Below are 24,551 nucleotides of genomic sequence, written 5' to 3' on the forward strand. Positions count from 1 at the left end.
TTGTGGATTGACACTTAAATAAAGGTTTATCTATCTATCTTGGTTAGGTTAAGTAACCATGGCATATCACCAGATTCACAGAGCATAGCAGTAGCTGTCGCTATTTCAGTGTGTTTTCAGTTCATTAAACTTAGTTATAACATTTTGGTGACTTAAAAAGGTCTTGTTCAGCATTTGGTTATACTGAAACAAGTACATTTTGCTTTTCTGGTTTTAGGCCTGTTTTTCACTAGCGAAAATTAGCATTATCACAGTGAACCACAGCCTACCTTACTATTCAAGCTAGCAGCTAGCTTGAGGGTTAGCTTCACTCTTTCATCCAAATATGGATAAGAGGGTGGATAATGAGCATGTTGTACTTATTGCTCCAAGTACAACATGCTCATTAGGCAGCAGAATGCCCCATGTCAGTGCAACATTATCATGTTATGTTATTGTTGATATTTTATGTTCCTTAACTTATACTGGTCATAAGGCTCTTGTTTACAGAGTGAGCCACTGATGCATTGAAAAACACATGCTATAGTGTTGAGTCCTTGTGCAGTACAAAACTGCACATAGAGAACTCCCTAACTGGCAAGAAATGATTAATTCTACTGACACCTATGGACAGGCAAATTAGAATCTCTCAGTATGATGGAAACAGGTTGGAAAACTGAACCCAGGTCAAAATATTCAGGGTTTTACTTTTAAATGAGTGACTCTGCAAAAAATTTAAGTGCAGTTTAATAATGACAGTACCTAATGTCTGAAAATAAAGAACTGAAGGTCTGTTCTTGTACTCTTTCTACAGTATGAAGAAGAAAAGGCCAAAACCTGTTACTGAGGACTTTTCTCCATAATGGTGTCAATTCTCCACCTATTGGACCTAAAGCATTCATCTTTACAAAAAGTGCATCTGTCCTAATCAAAAGACAGATCCTGGGAACTGTGTGTGTGTGTGTGTGTGTGTAGCCTAATGTACCACAGTGAGGTAACCTTGTCTCTGTGTCTACTCAGAGGTATTTGAGCTGTCAGATCCTTGGTATGTGCCCTGTACAACCTTTTCTCTTTCCAACTGTCACTAAACCGTCTGTCTACATATTTGTGGTCTCAGAAATGCCTATGAAATTAGCAGTACGTTACAATAGCACACAAGTCACACACAAAGGCATGACCTCTCTAAGCCCCACGGTGACCCTCGGGGCTCTAAGCATGTCGTGTTTCCGTTAGCATGGCGCCTGGCACAAATGCTAAACATGCACACTAAACAGGCAGTAAACCTTTATAACGAAAGTCACAGAGTCACATACCAATGTGGTTAATTGTTTCAGTTCAGAACAGTGGGTCTCTTCTGCTAATGTTATTACTAAAAATATCACTATTCAATCCTTAGACTACACGAATTTACCTGTTCACATCCCTGGGTCCCCAATATTTTCTCACGTCCCTCAACATGTGATATTGACGCCAAGGGCACCCTTTAATGTTTTTATGAGACCAACCTGGCTTTCAAGTAACTCTGGTGTAAACCAATCCACTACAATACTTGGCAGTGAGAGCAACTGTCAAGGTATAAATAGCAAGAAAGTCTGTGTAGGTGGATGGGTTAAACAAAACAAGACTTTCACCCAGGAGACCGGAGTATGTGTCCGTGGATGTATAAAAAGAACTGAATACAGCATTGGAGGTGGGGCCACGTTAATTCCAATGGAAGTTGCTCACCGGTGCATGAAGCAATAAAAATACACCTGCCACATATCAAATTACCCCAATGATTGGCACTGCTTCTGCACTGTGTGGCCCATATAGCACGCGCACTAGAGACTTTCACTGGTCTGGCTGGTTGCCTCCAGTTGAGAGCTCCACTAACTTGAAAGGGGATAAAATTATTTAATCGGGCGGACCATCTAGACTTTCCAAATGTTATCGGACGGAATGGATCAAATACAGATAGTAAAATGAGTAATTTTATAAGGGTCGCATCGCTCCAAAAAATGTATCCACTGATTTACAGACGTCTCTTTCACCATGTAAAGGCCCATCTATGTTCCCTTTACGTATGAAAATGTCACTGCCCACATACTTCCATGCGCCCTTTACGTTGGCATGGATGTTAACCAATATATCCACCAGGAGGCAGCCCAGCGTCAAAAGTTTATGACAACAACAAACTCAAAAACAAACATGGCGACTGTGGAGGAGATACTGATAATGTACCTCTTGCATAAAAGACAAAAAGAGAGGCAGCGTTGTAGGAGGCGGTGGTCGGTCAGGCCGTTAAATACATCGCGACTGGAGGACGGAGAATTCTTTTCTCTAGTACTGCCAATGAGAGAAACTGAATTGTTATTTCTTCTTCGTGTCTCACTAGAGCTACGTATGGGGTAGTGGCAGCAACACTGCCCCCACGGTTCCCGGTGGTACTGCTCCATTTGGCCCGTATCCGTAAGCTTTATGGAAACGTGCAGAATTACGGACAAAATGAACTCGGAGCACAGACAGAAGTCTCTGTCCGTATCCGGATCTGTATTTAACGTTGAGCATAAATGGGCCTTAAGTCCATGGAAAAAGACTTTTTAGGCCTGATGTCATCGCATGATGGACATAGTTTGACCACTACAAAAATTGGCTTTAAAGTCCAGTGCACTTCCTAGGGGTTTGATCATGTCCTGTTTGACACCAAAAGTCTTTGTTTTCATCCAACGTTACATAACTTGCAAATGTACATCCTGGGTGACACCAAATCTAAATATTTGTTTTTAATGTAATGTTATGTAATACTATTTAATTTACGTACGCTTGTCGTGCACTGACATTACACGTGATATATTTGTCACATTACTGTCACATAACACTTATTTTAACCCAAAACATGAGCTGTTTTTTTTTTTTAAACAAGCGTGTTTTCACCTGGCAGGGCAGGTCGCAGGTCATGAGGGGTCCTGCTGGGGCTGATGCCCCTGACAATGCAGTCAAACAGGAAACTGATCTGCTCTCCTTCTGAACAGGACAAGAAGAAAACACCAGCCCCTAGAAGAGAGGAGGAGGGAGACAGGCAGCACTATCAATGAACGACTTACGTGATGGAAGACTCAAAAAAAAAAAAAATTAATCAGCAAATTAAACAGCATGAAGCAGTAGTAGTAATCAGTATGGCACATGGAAAAAGGTAAGAAAATACTGTAGTAAATGGTGAAATGTAGAGTAAAATAATATTTTTGAGCAAGGCCAAACCAAATCCAGAGCAGTTCAGAAGACTGTTGTAAAGGCAAGGCTGCTCTTTGAGGCAGCAACAGCCCTTTCTTCTAAAGGTTACATAAAACATCTCTCAATTCACCCTCCTATAAAGCCCACACAGAGGTAGGAGTCTGTGAAAACACAAGGCAAGCAAAAAAATTCATGAAACATCAAAATCTCACATCGCCGAGATATTGAAAAAACAGCCACAAAGTAAGCCCTTACTCAGGGGTTGGGTTAAAAAATAATCTTTGTTCTTATGGAACTGAGTGTGCAGCTAATACAAAAAACAGCTGAGAAAGTAGAGCAGAAAATTGTTGAGAACAATTTTTGATCTGAGTCGATCTCGAATAACGCCAGTCAGCAAAGTTTATTTGCTTTAAATGTGATTTTGAACAATAGATTTTAAAACCTGCTGTCATTTTATGGAAAAGCTGGAAATAGTTTGTATTTGTTTAATACAATACCAAACATTTAGTACTTGGGTAAAGGTGTCTTTCTCCTCTATTAAATATTAAGTATGTGTCTGGTGCTCTAAGGTTCAGAGATTCTTGCTTGACTCATCACCGAGTATTAAATGCAATGGAAACCTATTACCCTCATTAGGTGTTGTGTATTTTATGGTATTTCTGAAGGTGGTAGAAATGCTCGAGCTGCTGAGAAACTCATCAGTTAAGATGGACTTTTACCATCATGGACAATAAAACTGTATGGGCATTAGCTGAGATGAAAGCCAGTATTTTACATGGTGACCTCTAAAACTCATGGTTACTCTGAGGCTACAAAACACTAAAAAGAAAAACAATAAAAGCAAAAGATGTTCTGCTTTTTAATCTAAATGATTAAGCTGAACTGAAGGACCTTTGAGAAGTTGACCTTAATGAATCTACAGTTTTGTGAAATATGTCAGAAAGGTGTTGCTTTACCTATAGGTCACAAGTTACAAGGTTTCATGCCATGTGGAAGGCCTTATGTACTGCTTCAGCCATCAAAATCAGACAAAATAGTGTGGGCGGACCAGGGGTCCATTTCACAAAACAGGTTCAACAAACTCTGAGTCAAATCCTGAACTCTGAGTTGATCTACTCTGAGATAGGAAACTCTGAGTTTCCGGTTCCAGAACAGCTGATTTGAATCAGTTTAATCAACTCGGAGTAGTTTCACCTGGAGTTAAGCGCATGCACCACAACTATAAAAAGCCAGCATCAATGGAGCCCCGATTCGACGATTCACCATGGCAACGGGGACGGGGAGGGCTGTGTTTTTCATCCCACTAGAATTAGAAATCTTAATGCGCTCATACTGTGAGTTTGCACACGTTTTCAAAAAGAAGTGCAACACCGCTGCAGCTGCAAAAGAGAGGGAGACGGCGTGGGAGAATGCATAAGTTTAAATGTAGTCCTTTGCGATCACAATAATATTACAGGGGAAAACTGCTTGAATGGTAGCCTATTAATTTATTTCATTTAAGTGCAATCCCTCACTTGGCAGCAGTTTAGGATGAAATATAAAAACATTGTTCAAACAGGTAAGGCTCAGCATAATCTCATGGGGGTACTTCATTTTGATCATGTTTTACATTGTAAAGTAAATATTAAGTGGCTGTTTGACTGTGTAGTTGTTGTATCCCCAACATAATGCTGTTTTCACACACATAAATGTCTTCTCATCTATATCATCTTCTGTTAAATAATTAAGCCTATTTAAACTAACACAGACTTCTACTCAGCCAACAGAAAGAAGGCAGATGCCCATAAAACGAGCACACTTTTCTGACCGCCCTGCATACAGTTGCCTTACTCAAGTGCTCAGCGTCTCCGACATTGTACAAAAAACTTCCATTTGCAAAGAAACACAGCGCATTTTTATACAGTATGAGCGCAACACACAATATCTGCTGGGATGTGAGAGCATAACTACGATTGGTAATGTTGCAAATGTAAGGACGGATTAGGTTGAGTATGTAGATGATGGACTGTGACGTGAAACGGTACCGCTCAAAAAGATAATTGTGTGGAAATGCTAAAACATCTATGCGCGGTCTGATAACCATCTCCTGACGAATATTTAATTCTCTGCGCAGTCTTCATCCACGGGATCGTTATCAAAAGGACATGCCATGTTAGTGAAAAAAGTCGCCGCCTACTGTGCCTAATGGACTTCTAATACTGACTCTGATTTTTAAAATGACAGACGGCAGAACTAGGCTACGCCAAAACTCGCCTGCTGACTGAATGAATGAGGAAATCAAATGGAGTGTGTGGCTCTGAAAGAGGGCGGAGACAGAGAGAAACTCGAGGTTCATTGAGAAAAACCTGGTCCCGACCAGGTTAGTTTCATAGAGTCTGTTACTACGGTAACTGACCGAGAGCTTAAGTTACCTCTCTCTCTGAAACAGGCTAGAGTTACTCCTCTTTCTCTGGTTTGAGTTACCTCCCTTTTTGAAACAGAAAACTCAGAGTTTCCCTCATTTCAGGGTTAACAGACTCTGAGTTTTCACTAAACCTGCTTTGTGAAACGGACCCCAGGTCTTTTCACAGTATTGATTCCTTTGAGTTGATACAGATAAAAGTATCAAACATTGTCAGTTCTCTGTGACACTCTTATACAACATGTATGTTTGACAGCGGTGCTGCCGGCCCCACAACACTTCTCTTTAACGCATTACCAGTCATGCTCTTTGTTATCAACATGTTTCAACACTCGGAGCAATAACACACACCACATCTGCTTTGTAGTGTTCATGTTGTTTTCACTTTAAAACTGTAAGCTCATGAACACACCAAAGTCGGAACAATTAGCCTCAGAGAAGCACAAGAATGAACCATTGGCCTTGGCTGGCAAACGTCTTGACTCAAGTCTGAATCAACTGCTTTTTGTTCACTCACCATGGCAGGCAGCGTGAACAGATAACAGCAAGTGGGCAAAGTTGGGGATTCATAAGCACTCAGACGTTTGACAGGCTGGTACGGTTCACTAATAAGAGTCATTTAAAAAGGTTAGTTCATTTTTGCCCATCACTACAACAAGAGTGTTGTTTTCATGTTTAAAAAAATACTGACCATTTCTTAGGCTGTTGTTCGGATTGCATTCACTTTAAGGCGTTCACTCAACACCTAAACATCTTAATCACCATCAGTTAAATTACAGCACCAAAAACTGCAGGCTCAAGACAGTCTCTACCAACTCCTGATGAAAATATGTGGCACTTCTTTAGCTATAAATGCTCCACTATGTTCAGAAGCTAGATCATTGCTACCTTCGTTTGTCCGCCATTTGGTGCCAAGCACAAAAGAATGAGCCGAAAGAGCCGAAAGAATGAACCAACAAAAAGCCAAGTTGCAGGCTGGAAAACCAAAACAATGAACTGAAAGATGCCAAAAAGCTCAGCAGAGTTGAGAGAAGCTGCAGACTCAAGAGCTCATTCTCTGTGGGTTCATCACTATGAGCAGTGCCTTTCACATACTAATTCACTTTATAGGCTTGTTTTATTATATACAGAACAGGAACAATGCACATCACATTTATTGCACCAGATATGGCTAAAAGCTCATTTCCATTCATCAACTTAATCCATTGTTAATCTAAAAATATTGATTACAGCAGCTTAACTTGGCATGATTGTGAGTATAATTTTGGGAACTATCAGTCAAAGTTGTTGGTAATTATACATACATTGTCATGACTCAGCTTAATTAATCCTACTGTGTGCTAATGCCAACATTTCTGTTCGTACAAAGCGTAGTGAAGCCAGGGACATATTTTTAGTCTGTCCTTTTCATCTGGTGTGAAAAACAAAATTATATTCAGAGGCCTTGAGAAGCTTTTTCTCTGCGCAAGCAATTTTAGAATGTTTTTCCAGCATTTATGGGACGATGTCATCATGGCAACTCTAGCACTAGAAAGAAACTCATTTGGATTTGTTCAAATAAAATAAGATGTGTTTCACAAATCTGTTATTTTCTCTGAGGGCATTTTTTGGCAGTCATAGTTGTATTTTTATTTTTTTTTATCTGTTATGAACACCAAAGAGGCCGTGTTGGACCTGGTCCTCATTTATTTCTCACAAATATGCGGAGTTCAGTTTCATGGCAGCTCATCTTAAAAGAAGCTGACTGGATTTTCTTATTGTAGCAGAACTGAATTATTTTGAATACAGAAAGAGGCAGCTTTTCTGTTAGGTTACAACAGATAAACCAAAGCTCTGCCAGTTTGGGACTGATGTTCAGCTTAATCACTCACACAGGCACCTTCCATCGTCTACACTAGCTGACAACTTTCTGCAGGGATTATAATGACATATAATGTAGAAGTAATGAGCAAAGGCAGGTGAACAGCTGTTGGGTCTTAGAGAAGTTTCACCACTCATCAAAGAGCCGTCAGTGCTTTTAATGACAGGTGGAGATTCAGAGACTTTTTAACCTCTGTGGATCAATCACACCTTAATGTCACATGACACTGGAGTGGTTGAAGTTGCCTGTCACTTTGTACTTCTAGAAACTGTCTGATCTGGATCATAGGCTGTATAATAAAGATGGAAGACATGACACCTCACCAGAAGTAAAGCCAAAACACCTCAATTTGTCCCCTGGTGGCTGACTGCATTACAGGTCATACACCCCACCCTATCCATGTTAGCGGATGAGACATGGACCAAACACCAAAAGTGAAAGAGCACATAAAATACATTTCTCCCAAAAATGGTCTCTGTCATTTTAGGTAGTTCTTATCACACTGATGTATGTTAAAGAGTTTTACTGTTAAGTTTGGTTATAACTAGTTATTTGGTGGTATACAAAGGGGGATCGATGACATGATTGACAGCTATGTGTGCTCACGTTCAATGGCACTGCTCGCAACTAGTCAGACAGAAACTAGATACCACAGAGATCGCTACTGGAAAGACTCTGTCTCCAAATGACGTCACCAGCACAAGATGGCAGCGAGCATATCCGGGATATTTTGGCTTCAATTCTGTACAGTGGGAAAAAGTGGAGACGCACTGTCCATCTTCATATACAGTCACTGATCTGGATGAATATGGATAAACTGTAATGGCACTCTGAGGCAAAAGGTACTGTGTAATACTTCAGAACCTCTAATAAACTCAACCTAACACGTGCATCAACATAGTACTGTACCACAATATGAGGTGTGTGTGTGTTTATGCCCGCTGAGGGACATGGAAAAATTGCTGACATAGCATGTCAGCTTAAAATCGCCCTTATCTAGATCACAAGGCTTCACAGCCATCCAACCTCTGCAGAGGATCATTTATTACTCTGTCTGCATGTGAGCTCTGAAACCCTGTCTGTGTATGCACTGGGTACGGGGTCAACAGGAACACGTGTGGACCTGATAAGCCAGAAAATATCCGTCTAGCTAAGACACGGCTCTGCTCCAAATATTATCGATTACAGAACACCATTCATTATCACATCGAATGGAAGCTGAAGCACTGATATCACTATGCACCGATTCACACTGTTACAGTGTGTGTGTGTGTGTGATTGTGTGTGCATGTGACTGTGCAACCAAAGGCTTGTATCCATCCAACACACATCAATGAAGACCCCAGCTCAAGTGATTGTTGCCTAGTAAAAGGCTTTACACACGCACGACTGCCCACTGTCCCACAGGACTGGCTCGTTGGCTGTCAGGGTGTGTGTGTGTGTGTCTCCATGGCAGTAAAAAGGCATGTCGTGTCACTGTGGTATACATCTTCAACTCTGCAGCCAGAAATCATATCATCCGTGGCGCAGCTGACTTCCAAAGTGCAGCTGCAGCAGAGAGCACAGTGGCAGTCAAGGGTAAAATATTTTTATACAGCAGCATTAGATGACCGAGGGACCCGCTTACTGATTTGCTCGAGCAAAAAAGCCTCTGGGGAAATTATGGAGCGGAGAGGGTAAAGGAGTTATTTTACATTGGTTCAAAGTACAGTGCCCAAAAAGTGTATCCTAATGAAGACTTCACAATGTCTCCCTGAAATTATTCAGTACCTTTTCTGCATCATTTGCACATTATTGCACTGATCATGGCCTGATGCAAATATGTTCCACTATATTGTACTTTTCAAGCATACTACGGCACTGTGTGTTATTAAAGAACTCCTCGTGTTCAAACTCCAAGATTTTCTTTGCAGCACAGTGTGTTGGCTCCTATGTATTCTACAGTTTTTGCATGATTTATAAGCACCCATATATTATCATGGAACTTGCAATAAATTTGCACACCCTCTGAAAGAACTCAGGGACACGCTTTAGCATGCTAATACAGCATATAAGGCACGGTGCACCGCATTTGCTTAGAGATAAGGGCACTGAAAACTGGGCTGTGTATGAAAAGATACAGAAATGGTGTTTGGGGAATGTACGAGTGCTGCAGGTATGACGATTTTTTGTAGGTTAATGCAGAAATTAATGTCGCCCTGATTCCTTTGTCAGAGAGCCTATGGGAATTTTCCACTAAATCTTGGATCACTGCAGAAAATGAACTTTGTGCCAAACAAAAGTTTATGACACCCAACACGTTTTCTTCAGCAAGATAATCTTCACATATGAACACCTTTAATTTTTTCAAGCATAAAAGCAACCGCCAGAAGTAAAAAGCTAACATTAGGCTATAAACACACTACTATGAGTGCCCCAGGAACAAGTCCTAAAACTTGGAAATGAGTGAGCATTTTTCCACTCCTGGTTATCTCGAAATCAGTGTTTTGTTTTTTTTTGTTTTGTTTTGTTTTTTTAAAAAATGGGTTTTTGCTGAGATGCCTGAAATGAGGTATGTGGTCAATACAAGCTGAGGAGACCTGTACGTTTTGTTCTATGACATAAAATACACCAGTTAACACCCCATTTGTGAACTTTGAAGCTATTATGTGTCTTAAAAAAGGCAGTTGCTAACAAGTAGCTAAATGAGACTACAGAACATCATCATGCCAACCACAGCTTTACAGCTGTGCTGTGGGGGCAACGTTAAGTCATGCGTCCATAGAGTAATTCATTTATAGCCTTACGTTAGCTTTTTACTTCTGGCGATTGCATTTAGGCATCAAAAACAAAAAACAAAGTGGTGTTCATTTGTGAAGATTATCTTGCTGAACAAACAGGCAAGTATTAAATGTTTGTTTGTCACAGAGCTTATTGTGGGGAACTAGGGTGTTGCCTACCAAAAACTTTATTCCTGGAGCACAACTAGGCTGTAAAGCCATGTTGTTATGATGTTCTGCAGTCTCTTTAGCCACTTGTGAGTGGGGGATTTACTGACAAATTTTATGTCATAGAAGAAAACAGAAAAGTCAAAACAGTCTCTTTAACTTGTGTTAACCACAGACTGTACTGCGGGCATCTCACCAAAACCCATTCAAAAAACCCACTGACTTTAAGATGAGTGAACTTGGAGTGCAAACTCATTTACAGGTTTTTGGAGTTATTACTGCAGCACTCTATACGGGTGGTGTTTTGGCAAAAATCTGGTGATATGATCTGAATCATGATACTGAGGTCACGATGCAGTATATTGTGAAATTTGCAATACTCAAAGCAAGGCTAAATCTTTAAAACTATTTTTAAGAAAAATGTTATTTGTGCCTGTGCGCCCTTTTTGACTCATAGACCTGTGTTCTTTGTGTTTACGCTAGCGATGCATTGTTACATTAGGTGGAAGCATCAAATGGCTGAAGATAAATTACAATACTGGTGGGTAATAGTGTTTTTTTCCTCATTAAACGATTTTTTGGGTGGAGTTTTTTCTTATCCTCTGTGAGGGATGTTGTATGAGGTAATGCCCTCTAAGTTCTGAAATAACTGAACTGAACACTGCTATCTAGCGATCGGGCTTTAAACAACACAAAGTGAACCACTGCCACAAATCTTTGCATGTAAACTATTCATTGTAACTCAATAGTGTTTTTGACAATCACTACAGTATTACAGAACTTAGTAGTGTGATACTTAAATGTATCCAAATTTTCTTACAACCCAATGTACTCATGGTAGAAGCAAGTCAGAGCCTCCAACACTCCATAAACTCACTGCTGAGCTCTGGTATGTCCCGCATGCACTCATCAAATACAAATAAACATGTAAAAATGTAAGCTAACACTCGGCTCTACCTTGCACTCATGCAAGGAATGTCACTTGCCGATATGACTATCACATCTTTCTCCTTATGTCATTCTGTTTCTGCAGCCATGCCAAGAGGGCCTCTTTCTACTGTCCAGGTGGCTGCTGGGTATTATGTAGATGAGGTGAAGAAGAATACTGTGATTGGCAGTCTAGCCAGCAGCCACTACGTAATTGGTTGAGTGGCCACTACAGGGGGAGGCTGGTATTTATAGATGTTGCCCATTTGAACACTGAAACCAGAGCCTGTGGCCCTCATGGTTATTCCTGTAGGAGCCATGAGACTGTTTGCACAGACACACACACACAGTAAGACAGATGTCACATAAGCACGTACAGGAACCGTCTCTTAACACTAACACAGGAGAGCTACAAAAAATATTTTCAGGTATGTGTCTTAATAAAATCAGGAACACAGCAGCTGCTGGCTGTTAGGTTTCCCTACAATAAACACTTTACACATGATCCCATTGAACACTCACTATCTTGCTGTCCATGTCTCTTTCTCTATCACACACACACACACACACACACACACACCCAAAAACATAAAACTGCCACTCATTCTTCACATTCATGCCCACATCAACTGGACATTCAGGAGATATCTACACCCTGGCAACCATACAAACACACACACAGCATGATTTGGTGGGCAGGCGTATAGTGTGGTGGGTTCATACATAGAAAGTAATTTCTAAGGGGATCAAGTTACTCTATAAACACCTGAAACACATAAATCACAGGTTTTTATATGGGTCTGTTAGTGTTAAATGACAGATCTATCAACCTGTGAGCACTGGAGAGAAATGAAATGGAGCATTTATTGATCCAAGGGAGGCACTTTAAAATGTGGATTTTAGATAACTGTGCTGCAGTAGTTGTACATCACATGGACAATACCAGTCCAGGGAGTTTTGGTTGGTTGGACTTTGAAGTTCACTTACTCTCGTCCTTACACTGAACATGAATCTCTCATGGTTGAATGCATACTCATGGATTTTGTGACCCTGCAGGAGGACTGCTAATATATGGTCCTGTTTTCTGAACTTAGAAGCACTTTCTCCATCTTTGAGGATATCTTTTGTTTTTAGATATAATCTTCAATATATATGGAAAACAAGCAACAAAAATCCTAATTCTCACTGAGTAAGAAGACATTTCTTACTATTGGTTTTCCTCTTTTAGGAATCTATGTGTTCCCATTTGTTTGCAAAACATATACACATGTCACAGCAACAGTATTAGCTTAGGAGGTTTGAGTCATGCTGCTTATGCAAAATGCAGCATGTCTTGTTACTAGTGCTTTCAACAATGTATTGAATACTGGTATAAAATGAGAACACAGAAAGAGGCTATTTGTCTGTGGGGGACTGACATCAACATACGATGCTGACCATAGATTTCTTTAAAGGAACAGTGCGTAGGGTTCAGTGACATCTAGCGGTGATGACTGCAGTTGCCGTAGAGGGCTCTTCCTCTCCAAAACAAACAGACCAGGTGATTATAACCAATAAAAACACCGAATAAAGCAGTCTCACATTGCAAATCAGTGTTTCTCCAATGCTGTCCAGCTCATAAGAGACAGGCCGCTAGCCCAGCACCTGCTAATGTGTGCTCACCATTTTTTTTTAGTTAACTTAAGATCCAGACCTTCAGGATGTTTTTACCGGGAGCCAAATTATCTACAGAGTCCTGTTCCCCTCCAAAACAAACGGACCTGGTGATTTAAACACTGAATAAAGCAGTTTCACGTTAAAAGCGAGTGTTTTTCCTGTGCTGTTCAGCTCGTCACAGAGGGGCTTCCAACCACAGTGGTCTACACGAAAACGCAAACGGCCCCATTTAGAGCCAGTATTTGGTTTGTGCATTCAGGGCTACTGTAGAAACACGGCAATGCAACATGGCATTTTCCATTCTAAGGTAACAAAAACCCAATGATCTTTATTGTCAGGATACTAAAGAGAACATACTTATTACATTCCATTTCTGCCAATATAGCTCCCTACATCCTACACACTGGACCTTTAAGCACTACTGCAGCTCTAGTAGAAATTACTCCGACCTTATGTTATCTAGGTTTGGTCTGTTACCTACAAATAAGACAAATACAACACCAACAACAACAAACAGAGCCAGTCATGGAGGGACTGTGCATTGCTCATAGCTGTTATTCAGTTATTAAAGTGTTGCCCTTTTTGGCTTCAGGCCACAGAGTCTAAATTCACACAGCAGTAAAACCTTCTCAGACCAGGAGTTACTTACAATATCCGCAGCGAGTCCCGCCCTCGAACACAAAGCCATTTGGCACAGCGCCATATCGACGCAACGCTGACAGCTTCCAGTGTCCAATGACGACAGGAGGGACGCCTCTGGTGAGGACCAATAGGTTGTTGCACAGGTGGAGGGAGGCGGGGCCGCTTTCCAGTTTGGTACCTGGCTCGACGTTGACACTGAACCTGTGGACTGAAGGAAACAAAGAGAAGCAGAGAGAGGAGGTTTGAAAAGATTAGTGTGTGTGGCTTTTATGTACTCTGTCATAGCAATTTAAAGACAACTTGAGTATCATTGATCATAAAGCACATATATCACACGGCAGATGAGGTGGAACATAAAAACAAACCCACAGGGGATACACACAGACGAGCACATGAACACACATGTACAGTGTAACCGATGGCTGTGGTAATGATGATTAAGCAGTTCTTTAAGCTCTGCTGGCGGCAATTTGTCACTGCTCAGTTTGTGCAGATGGCCCTTTTTCAGTGCCAAGGTCTGTCTCTGCCTCTCACAGTCAAACACATACTGTACAGTGTCACATATAGTATGTACATATATGTATACATAGTGTGTGCCCATTTGACACCATTAGTGAAGTGACGTTCCAAGACAAACATCAACTGAGAGATACTAACAAAGTTAATATAAACAGAAAGCATTTTTATTTAAAATGAGTTTATGCAGAGACTTCAGAGAGTGAGCTCACTTCTCCTCACCTCAGTCTGCAGAACAGATTGAAGGGCTCAGTCAGTGCTTTTCTAGCATAATTAAATTATGTAAAACGTACCACCTTGAAGCATGGAAATCTGTATGCTTTGGAAAATGTTAACTGCAGTTGTAAAGTATTCATAATTTGCATGAAGGATAAACTGTGGTTTCAGCATTTGGCCAGCAGCATTGTGGACAATCTGCATGCAGGTAATCAACTTTTGCTGTGAGAAGAGAGCTGTAGTGATCTTTAAGAGGAAATGAAGTTAATGGTGGATGCATTTTAAAATATTCTCATCTAAAGAAAGCACAGCTACAAACCCTGTGTGTCAGTCCTTACATTAGGATTCTTAGCATTGGGTTTTAGACTGAAACATAAAATATTTAATGTGCTGTGAATTTAACAGTAAGGAGAGGAAAGAACAGAGCTGCTGTTATTAAGCTGGAAAATGTCCTCCGACACGAGCTCTTAATACCAGCAAAACTGTCGTTTGTGGGCTTCAAGGCGAGATAAAATTATGTGACATTCACATAATGACGGAGGAGCAGAACGCTGCTGGATAATATGATTAAGGAGTAGGATGGAGCCTCGAAAATATCCTCAGGTGATATTTTGGAAAGAGGAAGGAGAAGAATTACCTGTTCAGAAAAATGTTTAAAAATGTAAGCACTGACAGTGCTCCCTAGTGCTACACAGAAAATGTAAATTCAAGTCACAGCCTGGCTGTGAAGCACAGCTAAAAAAAAAAAAAAAAAAAAATCAGACTGCAGACATTTAAAATTCATGATAATAAGAGAGGACATTTCTCAATAAAGTTTGCACAGAGGTGAAAAGTTATTTGTGAAGGGTCCACATTAGAATTCTTAAGAGAACCACAGTAAACTTATAACTGAAAGACAGAGTTTTTAACAACAGATAAAATGCTTGTGTATATCCAGAAAGAAGATGGAGGAGTTCAAGTGAAAGTGTTTACTTTTTTTTTAACTCTTCTTGCAAAAGTCTTTTTGTGCATTGTAAGTATTTTTGGATAGGGAATATTGGTCTATCATAATATGCTACGCTTTTGCAACAGTCACCCTGCCACTGTAGGCTGGGAGGGCGTTATCATACACAGAGGTAGCGTGATTTAATTCTCAGCTCAGGACGCCATTACTCCACTATATCTTTACATAGAAAATAGTTGTTTACTGCTATATTAATGTTCTAAATGTTGTATTAGAACCTTTAAGTAAATCTCATCAGTTGTATAAAAGCAACTCTATTAGCAGTTTACCCATATAAAATGGGATTCAGTGTCCTTTGGCATTTCTTACACCTAGACCTTTTCAGCCCCTCAAAACACTTTCCATTGAAAAGAAAGTTGTGAAGTTGAGACAGCAGATTTTGCAGATAGATGAGGACCAGAGCGATAGAGGCCAGATTTTATCAGTGTGTAATTCCACTTGTCATTTCTTTGATCCCCTCTAGCAAGTGACCTCCACTGAAGTGTTACTTTGCAACAATAGTACACCTTGTAGCCAACCAAACTACAAAGGATCTAGGATATTCTTCTTGTACATACATATGACCACACTCATGGTTTAATCTTTTAAAACATGTTATGACCAAAAAGAACTGGGTCGTGGTAAATCTGATGTAATCCTAAGGGTTGACTAAGCAATACTTTAGATACTAATACTGACTCAACCAAACAAATAATTCCCTATACAAGCGTTGTTTGTTCTGCTGATCCACAAAAAAACAGCCTCCTCTTCAGCTGTATGCAACTCTCTGGGCTCCTTGCTTCCTCTAGTGCATAATGCAAACACAAAAACCAAGCTGATGTAAAACAACTAGCTGAATTTCTGATGTGCGTTACCCAACTGCAGCTTAGTGAACAGACTTTCCCCTTCAGTGCATGAACCATCTGCACATCACATCCTTGAACAAGTGCTCAGAACTGTGACAGACCAAACCACTGACCTTCTCCCAGGCTGTAGCAGATGCGGGCATCCCAGGCCAGCAGCGTGTCTCGGCTGGTGAAGCCCAGGACCAGCGTGTGAGCCAGGCAGAGGATGGAGAGGGTGTAGGATACCCCGTCATAACCGGGCCCTGGCTCCACGCCACAGATCCCCTGAGGAAAAGAGTAAATCACACGAGTCATTTAGATTGTATTACTCTTTTATTCTGTTTTTTTTTTTGTTTTTGTTTTTTTTTAATCTAAAAAGGGAAATAGTCTGATCAACCTCAATCAAAAGAGCCGTGCCTTTCCTGATTGAGGTCAAGTGAATTCTTTTAGGCATAGATACTCTTCTTTTCTCCTCTTTGTTTGATGCTGAATTCCTGAGTTTGATATATTGTCCCTGATTGTTTGTTCTATTGCTTTCATTCATTTTCTGTAACTGCTTATCCTGACACAGGGTCGCTGGAGCCTATCCCAGGTGACCTTAGGCGAGTGCCGTCTTGCAGTTTTTTCAATTAATGCTCCAACCATTTGAAAGTCCATTCATGACCCAGCTTAAAGTCCAGTGTGTAGGATTTAGGGGGATATTTTGGCAGACATGGAGTTTCTGCCAATATATAAATGGAGTTTTGGTGAAGAGGAGACCTCTGAAGATGATTTGGCTCCCAGTAAAAACATCGTCTTTATCTTAAGTTATGATTGACCAAATGTGAGCACACAAACACTGATTTGTAAGGTGTAACTATGTTATTCAGTGTTTTCACGGTTTTAAATCACCTGGACGATCTGTTTTGGAGGAGAAAGAGACCTCTAAAGATAATTTGGCTCCTGGTAAAAACCTCCTGAGCAATGAATGCTGAAGGAATTCTAATCTATGCCTCATTGCTAGATGCCACTACATCCTCAATATTCTTATCCATCCATGTGGCACTCATTATTTTACATGTGGCAGCAGTAGAAAGGCTGAGGTTCATTTTGTGACAACAATAAAAAGCTGTAACAAAGCTGCACTTGAGATCAGAAGCAGCGGGCCTTTGGTCTGCTGCTGTTTAACATACCTCCAGTGTTACATTGAGCCTCTCCTTGTGGCCTGTGCCCTTCTCCTTCCCTTTCTTCTTCTCTTTATACACCAGCAGAGTCAGACAGTCTGATGCAGAGACGCACAGAGTGAGGAGCTTTACAGACAGACAGGCTTAAAGTTCAATTTTCTGATTAATAGCAGAATAACAAAAGAGTCGCTTTTTTGTCATCTCCGCTGCATGCCTGCCTGTGTTTACAGAACAGCTGTCAAAACAAACCCTAAAACAATGAACTGATCCACTGGCACAGCTGCTGATGAAAGTCAAGACACAAATACACACACACACACAGCAGTACATTATACCCACTTTCCTCAAGGACACAGCAGTAGGCTACAGCTCCAGCCACATGTTTGTGTATGCAGAGAGGCACAGCGTCTGTCCTCACAGCATCTCAAGTGAAACTCAATACTGTTTTCAGACATGCTGCTTTCAGTTTCTGCCAAGCTTGCAAAGAAACCTCTGGTACACTGTGGCAGTCACAGGTTACGTTTATAGCTGGGAGGCGTTCAAATAATTAACCTAAAATCCAACTGGCACTAAAAACACATCAGACTTAATTTCATATCCAGTCTTAATTTGAATTAGACAGGCATTTGCCCGCATCCTTTAAAATGTGAATTTGGTCAATTAAAGAAATCCAATCGATTATTTCAACTGTCGTACTGCTTGACATCCCCACGTGTTGAAGCTTATACCCAACGCGCGCTCCGGTGGCGCACAGCCAAGACACCAATTTACAAGTTGTGATTAGTTTAACCACAGAAAAGCAGTTAACATTGGTACTGAATGACACGGATGAATTAACTGGGTTTTCTGTCGCTATATATGGGTTCACAGTTTGAGTGGAAATAATGAGATGGGTGTGAAAATAAAGACGGTGTGCTATACCTGCGACCGGAGAGGGCTTCCGAAGAACGACGCACCGAGTCTTCCACTGTGAAGAAGTTTGTAAAGAATCATTAAATGACAAAATATATTCCTGTAGTTGTCTCTGAAGTATGGAAAAACATTTTAAAGTTAAAAAATAAGAATAATATTGGAGAAATTAACCTTTTTTCCATCTCTAAACTTGACTTGTCCCTCCGCGACCACTGTATCCGTCATCTTCTGTCATGGTTCCGAGCAGCTGTGTGTGGTGTGTGTGTGCACGAGTCCATAGAGAGGGGAGGTCACTTTTCAAAATAGCCTTTACAGCCCAAGCCCCGCCGGCAGACTGCACTCTCTCCCCGACGATCACAGCACCGAGGCGGGGAGAGATACCAGCCTCCCCCCGCAGGGTCGTGCCAAGTTAGTACAGTTGTCACCCTGCGTCAAGTGCATATTGTTTACAGTGGAGCAAATTCAATTAAAAGTGCATAACTCGCGCACCTTTCACTTAACTCATAAAGCTGGCCCTGAGCTGGGTGTTAGACAGGGATTCATGTTGCCTTAATGCTAATCAGCGGTGCCTCTGCTCTGTCTGTGGAAAGCTAGTTTAATCTGTAAAAGTTGACTCCGGAGTAATGCCAATTAAGAGATGTAAAATGAGCGAATTAGATTCAAATCCGCAACAACAAATAAATGATTATACAAGATTACTAGTCAAGAAAATATTTTATTATGTGAACATGTCACATCCACTGAGTGAGTACATCCTGAGGGCAAAAGGGTGATTACAGCAGTCCTGCTGTTGTCTCACAGCTACAAGGCCCAGTGTAATATAAATCTTGCATTGCTATTGACCAAAGCACTTGACTCAGGATTGGATGTTTTCAGGATGGTATTACTTCCAGGGCCTCTCTAAGTTCAGGGCCATTTATTCCTAGAATGACAGGTGAATTTAATGAACAAGTTGGTGCCAGGAACACTTCACTATATTATCCTACAAAACGCAGACAGCTTACAATGTCTCAGGGTTCATTTTTCAAACTGCTCATATTTAATTGTCATGCAGGTGGTTGACATGTTAAACAGTTTATGAAAGTAGAACTTTAACTGACTTTAATACTGCTATAGTTTTCATTATTTGTCTACCCCTTAAAAAGGCACTCTTCAGATTTGTTTGTGAAAACAGCTGTATGTCTTCTGCAGCTCTGGAGGAGTTCAGTCAAGTCAAAGAAAACCTTGGTGCTGTCACAAGAGTCCTCTTTCCTTACAGCTGTAGTTGGTAACTTTTATTAAAAAAAAATATAACTGTCCTGTTTGCTGAAACTGTCACTGTATCCACACAGTATTACATCAGACAAATAATCTGTGAATAAAAACTGTGGTAAATGGTGAATAGACTGCACTTGTATAGCGCCTTTCTAGTCTTCCGACCACTCAAAGCGCTTTTTACACTACACATGTCACATTCATCTGTTCACACACATGGCCGAGGCTACCATACAAGGAGCCAGCTGCTCCTCAGTAACCATTCACACCCTCTCACACACCGATGCAACAGCCATCGGGAGCAATTTGGGGTTCAATGTCTTGCCCAAGGATACTTTGACATGCGGACTGGAGGAGCCGAGGATCAAACCTTCAATCTTCTGATTAGTGGACGACCTGCTCTACCTGAGCCAGCATTGCCTCCTGGTAGTGCTTACAATGGTGTTACATGAACGAAAACAACCAATCAGACCTGAGAAGTCTCTTATGCAGCTGTCAAACTGTCAAATTAGACAGCGCTGATCAAATATGGACCAAGATTCTACTGTTTTGGCAAAAACGTTTTCACAAACACATTTTAGTGTAAAGTTAAGCTGTAAAAGGAGAACAATTCTAACCCAGTTGCCACGTTGGGAACAGTTAAGCCAAAAACTAAGCTTTGCCCACCAGGTGGAGCAAACTGTCTGCTGTGTAGGTTCTAGCAAATGCTATTATAAGCACTTGGATTGGGAGGAGGAACCTGATTATTGGTGTACCTCTGTGTGGATGAAGTGACAGTTTCAGCATTTATGACAAAAAAATATCCTTATAAAAGTTACCAACTACAGCTTTAAGGTTGAAGGCTGCACATTTTTAACAGAGAGTCTGGGGTGCAAACTGGGGTTGTGGAGTTTTAAACGAGTTGGTGTTTATGAGGCAGGGAGGGCCTAACAAAAGACGCTGTGAAGTGGCATTATGGGAAAACTTGGAGCCATCACTTTAAGTGTCTGACCCACACTGAGGACTGCAAGTCAGAATATTTCAGCCTCTGCTGCCTCAAGTTTCCCTGTTTGCAAGTTTTCCGACTTAAAGCTATAGTGCGTAACTTCTACAGGTCCGTAAATGTCCATTTCACCCAAGCCACTACTAGAGGAGATGACACAATGCTGATTAAGCCGATCGGCTCCTCTAACATCTCGTGGTATTTTTCAATATATATCATTTTTAGTATGCATGTAGACCGGCGTCATTTCCGCACTGGCACACAGGAAATGCTTCCTCACAACAAGAAGGGAGGGGGAGGAGGAGTGGAGAGGTAGAGTGCAGGTAGAAAGAGAAAGCAACATGGCGAAGAAGCGGCCGAGACACGGTTCAGAAGTGGATCCTACCGCAAAGGCAAGTGTTACTCTGTGTACGGTGTGTGGCGACTGGCGAGTGTTACTCTGTGTACATGGAAGTGCCGCCGGCTTATTAGTTGTAATAACGCATTATCCGCTGGGAGGCAACAGAAGTTACGCACTATAGCTTTAATGGAAGATCAATACTGAATCGCTGCAGTGCCCCTTTAATTTACAGATTTCTGTCAAAATACAGAACCAAAGAAATACAAGTATTCTCCTGTATGGGCACAACGTGAGGGAGAAAGCCAATAGCTAGGCCCAGAGATAGCAGTGCTGTGTCCCAATTACATACTAAATACTTGTTATATTCAGTACAATAAACCAATTGTTGTAGATGCTGTTTTTGCAGTTAACATACATTATAGATTTTATCATTGAAAACGTGCTAATTAATCTGACTTTCAATTAGACAGCATAGTATTTTTCTACAGATTAAAAAAAAAAAAAAAAGTGTGTTCCTGGAGTTGGGCATTTTCACCAAAGCATACATTAAATTTCATAAGGCAGTATGTTTTGTTTGTTATAATAAGTTCTGAAGATAAGTATAGTGGAGTAAAAAGTACAATATTTTCCTTTTAAAAGTAATGGAGTAAGAGTACAAAGTAGCATCAAATGGAGATGCTCAAAAAATTGTACAGTGTTGCTTTCCACCACTGCAGAGTCCATACTGGGAATGAGTATGCAGTCTGGAATTGGGACACAGCATTTGATTAATCTCAGCCTGTCATCCACTAATAGCACCCTTCTGTATCGAGTCTGGGTGCAGCTGCACAGTTGTTGACATTAAGCCCTTTGCCTAAACTTTAGGCCTCGACAATGTTACAGCTGCTGCAGACTGCGTCAGCGTGGTCAGAGTCACAGACACGACATCAGGCCAGACAGTTTATGAGTCAGCTAAACATTAGGCTCCTCAAACAAAGGTTGCTTTCAATTTACTTCGGTCTATCTGCCCTTTGCCCTCACTCTGCTCCAACTGTCTCTTGGCTTTGACCATGGAGGGCAAGTCTGAAGTCTGGTACACTGCCGACCTCATCCTGCTGCCACGGTAACGCAGTTCCAAGGCCACACCCTCCCATTTCCTGTCCAGCTCTGAACCCTGGGAGCCCCGGAGGTCTCGGGACCCTCTACAGGTTTGCCTGCTGTCTTCTGTGTCAGATGTGGCCCCAATTTTGTCCAAATCCAGGGCTCGTTTTGGGGTCGAGTGGTTGGAGCGGGATGAAGGTGACTTGGATTTGCGACGTGAACGAAGGGGAGGCCGTGGTGGAGGAAGAGGAGGAGGAGAAGGGGAGGGAGGGATGGGTTTGGAGGATGTTGTTCTTCTGCTAGGCATTTTGAAACCCCCTCCTCCTCCTTTTTCCCTGTCTCTCCATCTGTTTCTGTCTTTACCTGAGGAAGAAGAGGCTGCTTTAAAAAGAGAGACAACAAAAGAGACAGACGGAGGATAAAAAAGAAATGAAAAGCAAGCACTCACCGTCACTGCAAACCATCCACATGCGAAGAACACACAAAAGTGAGAGTAAGTCTGTGCCGCAGTGACAATTATAATGGAAAAAAAACAACACAGAACACACAGACTATGAACTAAAGCTACAGGATATCTTCATCCCTTGGTTAGTTTATGTGTACGTGAAGAGGAGAGCGAGAAATTAAGACGCTTATTCACATTCTGTCAAATTCAGTAAAATATCACACTCTGACAGCCATGACCAGCATGAAGCCAACTGTTGCAACACCATGGATACAGCAAGAGACACACACAATCTCTCTCTCTCTAACGCACACACACCCAGGGAGAGCTGGGATGCAGGCTCTAGGGCTGGTTCTTGGCTATGACATCATGGGAAAGAGGGTTAGACGGTGCTCAGTGTGAATGTGTGTGTATTTGTGTGTATGTGAGTGAAAGGAGACGATGTCCCCTTCTTAATACAGCCTGCTGCCATCTACTGGCTGAGGTAAGTAGGGATTTATTCTCTCATTATGCGGTGACAGCTGATTTACTCTCAACAGCTCAATTTTATGTTACTCTGACCTTTTTAAATCTGTTGCTGCATCTGATGTTGTGTGTTCATAAGACATGAACACACAAGGTTAAGCAGGCATTTCATACAGTAGAAATCTGACATGTACTGGCAGGAAAAACACAGGTTTAATCAATAAAGATGGTGGAAATTCAGCCATGGTGATGTTATTGGTTACACCTGTGCTTTACCTGCTATGACAAACACGTATAATTCAAGTTGGGGGATAAAGATAAAAAAAAACACAACATATCTCCCTTATGCCCCATGGAGGAGGAAAAATGACTTAAGTGTAAATACATGATTAAATAAATGCATGCAGGTGTAAATCAATACAGAAATAAGTAAATGTATACATAAATAATAAAATGTATAAAACCATAGGAATAAATATGGAAATAAATAAATCTGTAAATAAATATAAAAATAATATAATGTAAAAGTAAATACAGGAATGAATTAATTAAAAAAAAATGCTAAGAATAAATTTTAAATAAATACATAAACCGTCTTACCTAATAAACAGATACAAAAATACATATTACTAAATGTAAGTGAACAAAAATGTAGAAAATTTTCCATGTTAATTTCAGTATTAATTTAGATATTTATTCCTGAACCCATTTATACATTTATTTATCCATTCATTTATTGAAGTCATTTTTCGTCCTCTATTGTGCCCTGCTGTTCTCATTTCAGCATTTTATTTATCTGTTGATTGGTCCAATAATTTGGTCCGACTGGATTATCGCGACCACTGTTATATAAACAGCAGTTACATTTGGATACATTTTAAAAATCACACCTGTTAAACGTGAGCATGTTAGCATGCTAATGTTAGCCTTTAGCTCACCGAAGCATAGGCTCACAGAGTAGCTAACATGGCTGTAACTGTGGTGAATGTACAGCTGACACAGCACAATAAGGTCGTCCTACTTACCAACTGCAAGTAAGCTGACTTATTGCAAGAGTACAAAATATCTCATTTGAGATCTGTGTTTCAAGATAAGCTTTAACGTTACATGACGAGAAGTATGAACAGACACACCGTTGGTCTCCAGGTGTTTCCACTTATTCCCTAATTAGACCTCTCCTCCTCAGGAATGTGACCATACCTTAGGTATCCGGAGCCTTTAACGGTCCGGTGTTAAGAATTTAGGGAAATACTTTGGAAGAAATTGAATATGAAATCTATATTCATAACAATTACGTTACTGTATCAGAAATTAAAACTGGCTACGTTTTCGTTACCTGAGAATGAGCGGTTAACATTATCCACGGAGCAGAGCAGGTCCTCGTCCACGGAGTCCGCCGTATCGTTTCTACAGGAGCCCAGAAGGGACAAACCATACACACATACATGGCTCTGAACAGGCCATTGGCGTTTTCGCGTCGGCCACCGTAGTTATACTACATGGTTGGCACTCAACGCTAGACCATGCTGGAGAGTAGTTACTCCCCAACATGTAACTAATTACATGTAACTAGTTACATTTTATTGAATGACAAAATAAATGTAACTGTAATCAGTTAGTTACAGAGAAATTATGTGATTAAGTTACAGTTACTAATAAAAATGTTGGTAATTTACAGGGGTTACACGCAAATATACTCTTTTGTGTAGAATACAACATTCATTCTTCAAGTAACTAGTTACATATAA

The 24,551-nt window shown here is 40.8% G+C and overlaps 2 protein-coding genes across 4 annotated transcripts in view; both read right to left on the reverse strand.

Moving 5' to 3' along the window:
• Positions 1 to 18,552, reverse strand: part of dok7b (docking protein 7b) — a 35,452-nt gene extending 16,900 nt beyond the window's left edge. For 2 of the 3 annotated variants that reach the window (XM_033623976.2, XM_033623977.2), the window contains exons 1-6: positions 18,409 to 18,552; positions 18,247 to 18,292; positions 17,335 to 17,423; positions 16,297 to 16,447; positions 13,611 to 13,811; positions 2,893 to 3,012 (exon numbers count right to left, since the gene is read on the reverse strand). In XM_033623976.2, the coding sequence (XP_033479867.2) occupies positions 2,893 to 3,012; positions 13,611 to 13,811; positions 16,297 to 16,447; positions 17,335 to 17,423; positions 18,247 to 18,292; positions 18,409 to 18,462 (661 nt within the window). In that variant the 5' untranslated portion in view covers positions 18,463 to 18,552. The remainder of the gene's footprint in view (positions 1 to 2,892; positions 3,013 to 13,610; positions 13,812 to 16,296; positions 16,448 to 17,334; positions 17,424 to 18,246; positions 18,293 to 18,408) is intronic. The other variant, XM_078166342.1, reaches the window with a different exon arrangement.
• A 389-nt stretch (positions 18,553 to 18,941) lies between these two features.
• LOC144462486 (uncharacterized) lies at positions 18,942 to 24,245 on the reverse strand. Its single transcript, XM_078166345.1, has 2 exons — positions 24,140 to 24,245; positions 18,942 to 22,256 (listed from the first exon to the last, which is right to left on the reverse strand). The coding sequence occupies exon 2, from the start codon at positions 22,198 to 22,200 to the stop codon at positions 21,781 to 21,783; it is 420 nt and encodes a 139-aa protein (XP_078022471.1). The 5' UTR covers positions 22,201 to 22,256; positions 24,140 to 24,245; the 3' UTR covers positions 18,942 to 21,780.
• Between the last annotated feature and the right edge of the window lie 306 nt (positions 24,246 to 24,551).

The sequence above is a fragment of the Epinephelus lanceolatus genome, chromosome 3 (genome assembly GCF_041903045.1).
Source record: "Epinephelus lanceolatus isolate andai-2023 chromosome 3, ASM4190304v1, whole genome shotgun sequence".
Lineage (NCBI taxonomy): Eukaryota > Metazoa > Chordata > Actinopteri > Perciformes > Serranidae > Epinephelus > Epinephelus lanceolatus.